Source organism: Orussus abietinus, unplaced genomic scaffold (genome assembly GCF_000612105.2).
Source record: "Orussus abietinus isolate OABI.00-Male unplaced genomic scaffold, Oabi_2.0 scaffold450, whole genome shotgun sequence".
Taxonomy (NCBI): Eukaryota; Metazoa; Arthropoda; class Insecta; order Hymenoptera; family Orussidae; genus Orussus; species Orussus abietinus.
The window spans coordinates 18,309-27,475 of NW_019394590.1; the positions used below are offsets into that span (position 1 = coordinate 18,309).

General features: G+C 38.4%; 2 protein-coding genes across 4 annotated transcripts; one reads left to right on the forward strand and one right to left on the reverse strand.

Moving 5' to 3' along the window:
• Positions 1 to 104: 104 nt before the first annotated feature.
• LOC105703259 (peptidyl-prolyl cis-trans isomerase-like 1) lies at positions 105 to 1,625 on the reverse strand. Of its 2 annotated transcripts, none has more exons than XM_012431512.2 (5): positions 1,298 to 1,625; positions 945 to 1,078; positions 743 to 832; positions 556 to 663; positions 105 to 474 (listed from the first exon to the last, which is right to left on the reverse strand). In XM_012431512.2, the coding sequence occupies exons 1-5, from the start codon at positions 1,498 to 1,500 to the stop codon at positions 359 to 361; spliced, it is 651 nt and encodes a 216-aa protein (XP_012286935.1). In that variant the 5' UTR covers positions 1,501 to 1,625; the 3' UTR covers positions 105 to 358. The 2 variants fall into 2 exon arrangements, with proteins under 2 accessions (XP_012286935.1, XP_012286936.1); XM_012431513.1 differs by having other exon boundaries at positions 345 to 474; positions 547 to 663.
• A 353-nt stretch (positions 1,626 to 1,978) lies between these two features.
• On the forward strand, positions 1,979 to 5,715 carry LOC105703257 (endoplasmic reticulum mannosyl-oligosaccharide 1,2-alpha-mannosidase). 2 transcript variants are annotated; one of them, XM_012431508.2, is made up of 11 exons: positions 1,979 to 2,467; positions 2,608 to 2,778; positions 2,969 to 3,128; positions 3,281 to 3,466; positions 3,542 to 3,690; positions 3,775 to 3,963; positions 4,024 to 4,211; positions 4,332 to 4,458; positions 4,540 to 4,704; positions 4,804 to 4,968; positions 5,089 to 5,715. In XM_012431508.2, the coding sequence occupies exons 1-11, from the start codon at positions 2,369 to 2,371 to the stop codon at positions 5,305 to 5,307; spliced, it is 1,818 nt and encodes a 605-aa protein (XP_012286931.1). In that variant the 5' UTR covers positions 1,979 to 2,368; the 3' UTR covers positions 5,308 to 5,715. The 2 variants fall into 2 exon arrangements, with proteins under 2 accessions (XP_012286931.1, XP_012286932.1); XM_012431509.1 differs by having other exon boundaries at positions 2,369 to 2,467; positions 4,819 to 4,968; positions 5,089 to 5,307.
• Positions 5,716 to 9,167: the final 3,452 nt, after the last annotated feature.

The window sequence follows — 9,167 nt, forward strand, 5'->3', positions numbered from 1 at the left end:
ACAGACAAGTCTGATCCTAATTGCTATTTTTATTTGACGAATCTACATGCATCCATTCTATTCTGTCTGGATTACCGTTAGCAGACGTTGGAACGTTTCCTTCAAAAAGACCTTACAAATCCTGATGTTATATAGATATTAATTAAAATATAATATCTAAAATAATGTTCACACAGTTCCTGTAGAATCTTACTTTTCTAACAAAATTTCTTCTTTGACCGAGAATCAATTTAGTTTGTTAGGTTCAGTTGAGTCATCGATTTACATATGAAATAGTGAGTTGTGATTAATATCTTTAAAGAGTAGGTCCAATTAGGAAAAATAGAAATTCGATTCATTTATTAAATAAGTATTACAATTATGCGTTCCTCACCGAACCTTTGATAATCTTTACGTCATCTATCGGTCGATCGTTTTTGTCAGTTTCTACCAAACCGATCCTCTTCACGATGGCCATCCCAGTATGAATTCGTCCTTTAAATGTACAAATGATGTTACTTTATATCTAATTAAGGTGAATAGTAGTCTACAAACGTGTTCACGTACATAGCTTACCGAAAATTGCGTGCTTCCCATCCAACCATTGAGTAGGAGCCAGGGTAATGAAGAACTGCGAACCATTGGTATCCGGCCCAGAATTGGCCATCGACAATATACCAGCACCTGAATTAATTTCAAATGCACAATTTTAATACACGTCAAAGTGATCTTGACGAAATCGTGCAATTCTGTTTTAACGTACCGGTGTGTTTTAAATCGTCATGTATTTCGTCATCGAAACATTCTCCATAAATTGACATACCACCCTTTCCAGTTGCAGTTGGGTCACCACCTAAGCAAATACACTAATGTCATTCTAGCTCATTATCAGTGTAAGTGTCGCACAATAATTAATTTCTAAATCACCATGATTCTATCGACATTATTACCATGCGATGCTTAACCTTGGATCATGAAGTCACGGATGATTCTGTGAAATTTTGTCCCATTGTAGTATCCCCTGCGAACGAGTTCTGCAAAATTTCTACAGGTTATCGGTGCGTGCTTCCAATATAATTCGACGACTATTTCACCCATTCTGCAATAAGAATAGTAATCCCATTATATCTATGTTAATTCACGTTTGACTTCAGGTTTACAACAAAAATAGGAAATGGAGGAAAGCATTCCCAAATTCATTATAAAATCAGATTTTCAAGTGCTAATAAAAATTCATTCAGATGTGTGAATACATAGGTTAGATTATGACATTAAAAAGTAGAAGCGATCAAAGGGGATTTTAATCATTAAAACTTACGTTGTTTCTAAAGCCACAAACGGAGGTTGCCAATGTTTGTCAGGAATACCTGATATATTAGCCAGTGCCATTGTAAAACTTGATTTTAATCTGCGTGGTGAACGAACAGTGCCGGTAAGCGTAGGTAAGCCACTACCGTCACAGCCACATGGTATTACCATCGCAAGTACGTGAACCGCCAATGGCGCCTGGTAGATGGCCATCGTGAGTGCGCGAGGCCCTACCAGAAATTCGTTGCGCCGCCCTTGGGGGCAATAAACGGTGAAAGCTAACGTACGAAACCAGAGGGCAGCTCAGGATGCGATCGCACGATCCCTTCCGTGAGCGATCTCCCAACTCATCTCTGCATTATAACGACAAAAATGTAGATTAATGTATAAAATAATTAACAATGATAATTTATTCGAGAATACGCTGAATAAACTAAATAAGACTAAATTATATACGCTGAATACAATGTGAACGTTTACCTATGAACTTGGAGTATGCTAATGGAAACTTTGATTATTAGTAACAGAAACTTTTCTCTCTTCCTCCTGAATGAAATACTTTTCATTAGTGAACAAGTGTTTATAACACTTCAGAAAATATATTCGGCTGTTTTGACGTTCTAATGAAATTACTCATTCGAATCGAAATATCGAGATCAATTCTCCATTGTACAGCCAAGTTGTGCATATATTTTTTCTGTATCGATTCACGCCTATCGTGAGAGAAGTGCGCAACGATCATCATTAATTTCTAATCAGTGTTTCGAGAATTTTTCGCAATTTAAACGCCCTTCTTGCTAAGCATTGGTTTCCTTAAGAGCAGCTGTTTCCGGCAATAATGCGCCATCTCCGAGGGTCTTCGTCGGTTTGACACGTTACAGAATTAAAATCGGCCGAAAGTGTCGAGTCTGCTTTGGGAGGTGTCCAGAAATTGCCCGAAATGTCTGAAAAGCATAATAAAGGACGACTGGAGTGATCATTTAGTTCCGTAAATGCGGAAGGCTAAGACAAGGTTGGACCTGGCGCGGCTTCGGCGGCATCTCAGCGACTGCCGGAGCAACCTAACCTAGAAAAGGGAACTATGTATTCTCCCAAGGATCTGGGCAAAGCAGATTATATTAGCTTGAATATCCATGACACTGCTTCCTTCGCGCGAGGCACTTCGCGAAGCCTCTGGAGGGTAAGCTACCGATCTCTAGAAAGTCCTTCGAAAAGTGCTTCGAATCAATAAGACTCGAGTCACGAGTGGTTCAATATCGTTTCAATATATCAATGAAAATATGGATTTTCTCGAACTTAGACATGCACTTTTTGTTTCAGCAATGGAACCAGCTGTCAAGGTTCCAAAGGAACACCATTTACTTTGCAGCGATTACAATTCCACTTATAATATTTTATCTTCTTCCGGGAGAGACCAAGAATGCTATATTGGATAGCAGTAAGGATTACGATAGCTTGAAGGAGATTCAAGATACCCCTAAGCATGAGAAGGTATGATCATTTTCTGTCGTTTTCCCATATTTTTTTTTGGTAGTTTGTGCTTTCACTTTGGCATTTCAAAAGTTGATAGAATGTTACAAGTTTTAAAGGGATATAATCAATGTTTATATTTAAATACATTTATGTGTATTATGAGTATGATAGAGATTTAATATCTTAAAGCACTTATTACCGTTAACAGGCGGTAGAAGAGCTAGTTGTCGATAACATTGATCAAGGTGGAGGTGCAGGCGGTGGGGAAGTTATAGAAGAACCAGAATTTCAACCAGAAGTGAACCAAGTTGACGACGATCAAATTGGTGAACCACCACAACCTAAGCCAAATGCACTTAAATTTAATGGTAAACATTTAATCTAAAGTAAATGACTAAATATCACTTTTATTAAATTAATACAGTCGTATCTGCTTAAACTCTGTGGGCTCTAAATATTTTGTTTATAGTGATAAGATATTAATATGAGATATGTGATGAATATTTTCAATGTTGTTTAGGCCCTCAGAATAATAGGCAAAGGAGTGTGGTCACTGCCTTCAAACATTCTTGGAATGGATACAAGAAATTTGCTTGGGGACATGATAACGTTAAACCAATTTCCGGTGGTTATCATGAATGGTTTGGTTTAGGATTAACGATAGTTGATTCACTGGACACAATGTACATAATGGGTTTAAATGATGGTACATTTATTCATTCAGATCTTTGGGTCAAGTAAACTTAAGAGAGATTTATAATTAATAGCGTAAATGTTTCAGAATTCACGGATGCTCGTGCCTGGGTCGAAAACAGTTTAGTATTTACTTTAAATAGGGACGTAAATTTATTTGAAGTCACCATAAGAGTTTTGGGGGGATTACTAGCTGCGTATCACCTCTCAGGAGATAAACTCTTTCTCGACAAGGCTGTAAGTTATACACAACGGACTCTTTGATGTGTAGAAAGTTGTTTAAAAGTTTACTTTTATAACGAATGTTTTTAAATATTCCAGACTGATCTTGGAGATAGAATGATGCCAGCATTTTTAACAAAATCAGGCGTTCCCTTTTCTGATGTTAATCTCGGAACCAGAAGTGCTCACAGCCCGAAGTGGGGGCCCGATAGTAGTACCAGCGAAGTCACCTCGATACAACTAGAATTTCGAGACCTGAGTCGAAGCACTGGCCAACCGAAATTCGAGGTGATTTAAGCTTAATTTAGTAACAAAGATTTATAAATATAAAAGTAATTATGCACACAGGCAGCTGCTGCAAAAGTATCCGAACATGTACACCAATTAGAGAAGTTCGATGGATTAGTGCCCATCTTTATCAATGCCAATACAGGGCAGTTCCGCGATTCTGCAACTATTACACTAGGTGCTCGAGGTGATAGCTATTACGAGTACTTATTGAAACAGTGGTTACAGACAGGAAAGCTGATTAACTAGTAAGCAGAAGCAAATTTATACGATATCTGTCCCTCATTCCAAAACTTCAATAATACTTTGATGGATACTATGAAATTCATTCTATTTTTTACTTAAACTCTATTTATTTCCTGTCACAGTTTGAAAGATGACTACTTATTGGGCATTCAAGGGACTCAAAAACATCTTACAAGGAGAACTGCTGTTAATCAGTATTTGTTTATTGCGGAACTTATTGGGGCATCAAAGGACTTGAAGCCTAAAATGGTAAAAAAAGAATACAGTGAACGTAATAATTTTTAATTCCATGTAAATTTAAGTTGATCCGGTCTATGCCTCATTTCTTAGGATCATCTTACTTGTTATTTGGGAGGGACGTTAATTCTGGGAGTTCATCACGGTTTGCCATTGGATCATCAGGACCTCGCCAACGAAATCGTCCGAACTTGTTATCAGACCTATGCTATTCAGCCTACGTTTTTGGCTCCTGAAATCACTTACTTCAACATTCAGGTGATAATCCACTCAACTATCCCACTGCACGTATTTGATAGAATTAACAATGCGTTACAAAGTATCGAATGTTTAATATGAAAATAAACGATACAATAGTCTCGCACTTTTCAGAAATCCGAGGACGAGAATCAGATGGACATGTACGTGAAAACTAACGATGCACATAATCTTTTACGTCCAGAGTTCATAGAAAGTCTGTACTACATGTGGTACTTCACGGGCAACAAGACTTACCAGGATTGGGGCTGGCAAATATTCCAGGTAAGTTTTCTCATTTCCTTTATTCAGCATTTTTTATATCAGCAAGGCTTATCGCCGAATTTATTGTCGAGCTTTACTGTAATGCCTGCACTTGTAAAGTAGTCGACGTGATTTGTACAGGCCTTCGAGAACTATACCAAAGTGGAGAACGGCTACACGAGTATCGGTAACGTTCGCAATATCTACAACACTCGTCCTCGAGACATGACGGAGAGCTTCTGGTTCGCGGAGACCCTGAAGTACTTGTACTTGTTGTTCGACGACAGCCGACAATTGATCGACTTACGTAGATGGGTCTTCAACTCCGAAGGCCATCCTCTGCCGATGTACGAATCATAACGAGTCGTGTTGACATACCGTGATTCATAACTCGTAAGTTCACCATTGTCAATTCGCTTAGGGTCCCTCGGAACCGGGAACACGAGGAAAGTCATTCAATTACGATTTCACACGAGTTGGATAAGAGTTTCTGGAGCGCGGAACAGTTTTCCATCTTCGTCACGAGACAGAAGTGGGTAATTAAGATGATATGAAAGGCGCTGAGAAATTTAATCGAGATCGGTAAATTAAATTTCATCTATACCCTTTTTGGTAGTAACGCCATTTTGAATGCCCAACTGGTAACACAAGCTGGCGCGTCATGTTACCGACATTTATATTTATGTTGGTCTTTTATAGTCTACGTTGAGAATTATACGAAATGAAGCGATCTAAGTGTTATTTTAGTTAAATACATTTTTTATGAAAAATGAAATTTCATGAGTTTCAAGACCCACTTTAGGGCCTCCACATTCACGTGGTAAAATTTGAAACGAATCGGTACACCCAATTCGGAGAATACTTTCACGAACGATATATATAGGCTGACTCTTTCATATCACCTTGAGGTGATATGAAAGTGGCATCCGAGGGGTGAATTGTTAGACACTTTTCTTCGAACTGAGTATACCGAATCGTCCGAAACTTAACCACGTGAACATGGAGGCTCTAAGGAAGGTCCCGACGCCCATGAAATTTCATTTTTCATACAAAGTTACACAATTGATTATAAAACATACATTAAAAGAGGAAATTTCATAGATGTTTGGACGTGCCTTGGAGCCTCCACGTTCACGTGCTAAAGTTTTAAACAATTCGGTATAGTAAATTCGGAGAAAAGTTTCATAAACGAGACTCCTCAGAGGTCACTTTCGTATCACCTGAAATTACACATCCAACTATGTTATATGGCGTCCCGTTGAAAAATGTTGCCAAGAAATCAAGAAACAGCGTAAAGTTTCGCGCCAAATGCATATGCAATCACGTTAGGAGAAATATTAATTAATCGTTCGGATGAGAGCGTAATTGAATCGAACGTTTCCCGCTGCTGTGTAATCCGAAATCGAATGACTGCCGCGTTTGCTGGTTATTAGGAAAAGAGCGAAAGAAATGAAAAAAAAAGAAAAAATGAAAATAAGGAGGCCCGATGCCTTCGATATGTGATCACTGATCGAGCCATCGCGTCGTTACATCTTCCAGTTATCGAGGAAAAGTTAATTAGTAATAATGATCACGGTCACGTTGATCAGTGGTCGTGGTTGGGATGAAATCTTAGTCAATGATCGACCGAGGATAGATTTTGATAAATCCCGCTGCTGATCGTTATCAAGTTGTCGACAGACCACGTCTTTACAGTTAGGTAAAATGAAAAGTACAGAGGTGTACCGTCTTTTAAAGCTAGATCTTAAATCAATCACATCATAGAACTAAAAGAAGGGGCTTAGCTTCCAAAGAAAACCCCCCCTTCGCCGACACCGTTTCACCGTAGCCATTTATTAATAATTAAAATACACGCAAGGGATTTTCGTAATTGCGCAACGATAGTTCACCATAGACCGCGTCGTCTAATAGATAATTACTTGAACCATCGATGCCTCTACGCTCGGTAAAGTCCAGCTTAATATTCTCCACTTTTAATTGACCTAGGAATCCTAGGAAAGGGAAGGAACGTTTCTAAAATTATGTGAAAGCATCTTTTTTGCTTTTTTTTTTTATGACAATCATTTTACCGGAAATCTTTTCTACGTCCGGACTGAAATTTGGTGCTGAAATTAACGTCTCCTCTTTTCTATATACATTTTTAGGCCCCTACTCATACCTCAATTTTAGCGTTAAAAGACGTATTTTAGAGCACTGTTAAAAGCAACCCTACTCACTTGTCGCTTTTAAACGACTTTTATAGAAAATCCTTAAAAGATTTACCATACGCAATCATAATATTACTAAATTATATTAGCAATTTTGCGCGTGACCCTTTTCATGTGTACGGTTTACACTGATGGCTAGTTCCGCGGTCGAGAAAGGGTTAAGAATGATATGAAAGGCGCTGAGAAATTTAATCAAGGTCGATAAATTAAAATTCATCTGTACCCTTTTTGGTGGTAACGTCATTTTCAATACTCGAGTGGTAACACAACCTGCCGCGTCACGTTACCAACATATATATTTTTACGTTGAAGCCTTTTACAGTCTACGTTGAGAATGATACGAACTGAAGCGTTCCACATTCCATTTCAGTAAAGTAATGACGAAGAGATCGACGTAAAACTGTCGAAATCCTGTGAACTCATTATTCCAATGACTGTTAGGACCAACGTCGCCATCTGTGGCGTTTAGCTGCAACTAAATTTTTGCTGTAAAAACACGTGTTAGCCACGAGACTGGCCAGCATCCTCTTGCAATCGTTGGTGAAAGTATTTTCCAATATTTTTTTTTGTTTTCTTCCATCTGACTTTGTAATATTCCATTTCTACGGTGTTCTAAATTGTTCGAGCTAGGTCCTGAACTCCTTCATTTTCGATTCTAAGCCTCCAAGAAGCGTAAAACGTCGTAAACGTGCCCGGACCACGCCATATTGGTTCTAATCCATGGTAAATAAACTAAGTATCGATGAAGAGTGAAATTTCCCGAGTTTCGGGACCTACTTTAGTGCCTCGACATTCACCTGGTAAAATTTGAAACGAATCGGTACCCCCCATTTGGAGAATACATTCCCCAACCATTTCACTTCTCGGATAGATATATACTGTCTCATATTATCTTAATTAAAAGACGTTTAAAAGCGGTGCTAAAAGTGAGGTATGAGTTGGGCCTTACTCCTCAAGGGAGCAATGTTTATCGATCTACGTAATTATTCATATGATATTTTGCATGTTGCATACGAGTAAACGTAGGGAAATACTGCACGCACGTGTAAAATAACTCGAGGAACAGGAAAGGGGTTCGACGAGAGTACGGAGAGTGCAGTACTTACTTATATTTTTTAACATAACTCGAGGGAGAAAAAGAGAAACAATTAAACGCGACAATTTTGGCGAGATACTCGCGCGAGTTGTTTGCTGCTCGAATGAGGGATTCTACAATTTTGAGTGCACGGCGATTCAACATAAAAGTCAGCGTAAATTGACGTAAATCACAGTAAGAGAGAGAGAGAGAAAGAGGGAGTACTGGGTGTTAGGGCAAAGTGTATTATAGTTGATATTGTTACGGATAAGATCATCTAGTCGTGAATAATGAGGGTGGCGCACTGTTTTCCCACGCATTGATAAAAAATATCCATGTAAATTTACATACTCAATCATTGGTTATTTCGATGCCATAATAAATGTCAGTTGAATTACGCCATCTCTGAAATACCACATTTAGCATCTAAGTTAAGTTAATGACAATTACAATGTAACGTTACATTTAATTCAAGTAAAAATGCACTAATAGGGTAAATATACAATGATACGCGAGTTTATTCACCTTCTAATTTGTGTTCTTTCTATTTTACGACTTTTACATGTGTAACTTCGGTTATGAGGTGTGCAGAAATTGTATGTAAATTTCCATAGATTTTTAACAGTGCGAGGGAATGTGGATATCTGCGTGATTCTAGCATATCGAGCGTGTCTCACGCGCGTTGTGACGTGGACGTTGGATTAAAACCCGTGATTTCCCGTCTATTGGCGAAATACACACTGCAAATATCTAATTCCGCCGAACTAGGCCAAAGGCAGCACTTTTAATTGTGTGATTTTTCAAATTGCGCCAGTAACGGGACTACTGATATTTAGTAAAAATTACATTAACACGTTAAAGATCCTTTCCCTGAATCAGGGCTAATGTCTCTTTTTATTACGGGATTATTCATTACCAGGAATCTGATATGATACTTT

Excerpts from the sequence above, each read along its gene's own strand:
- LOC105703259 (XM_012431512.2), bottom strand. The coding sequence starts at position 1,500 with ATGGCCATCTACCAGGCGCCATTGGCGGTTCACGTACTTGCGATGGTA. Across the intron at positions 1,079-1,297 it reads TTTGTGGCTTTAGAAACAAC|AATGGGTGAAATAGTCGTCG; the intron begins GTAAGTTTTAAT and ends TTCTTATTGCAG. Across the intron at positions 664-742 it reads TGACGATTTAAAACACACCG|GTGCTGGTATATTGTCGATG; the intron begins GTACGTTAAAAC and ends AAATTAATTCAG.
- LOC105703257 (XM_012431508.2), top strand. The coding sequence starts at position 2,369 with ATGTATTCTCCCAAGGATCTGGGCAAAGCAGATTATATTAGCTTGAAT. Across the intron at positions 3,691-3,774 it reads AACTCTTTCTCGACAAGGCT|ACTGATCTTGGAGATAGAAT; the intron begins GTAAGTTATACA and ends TAAATATTCCAG. Across the intron at positions 4,705-4,803 it reads TCACTTACTTCAACATTCAG|TCTCGCACTTTTCAGAAATC; the intron begins GTGATAATCCAC and ends ACGATACAATAG.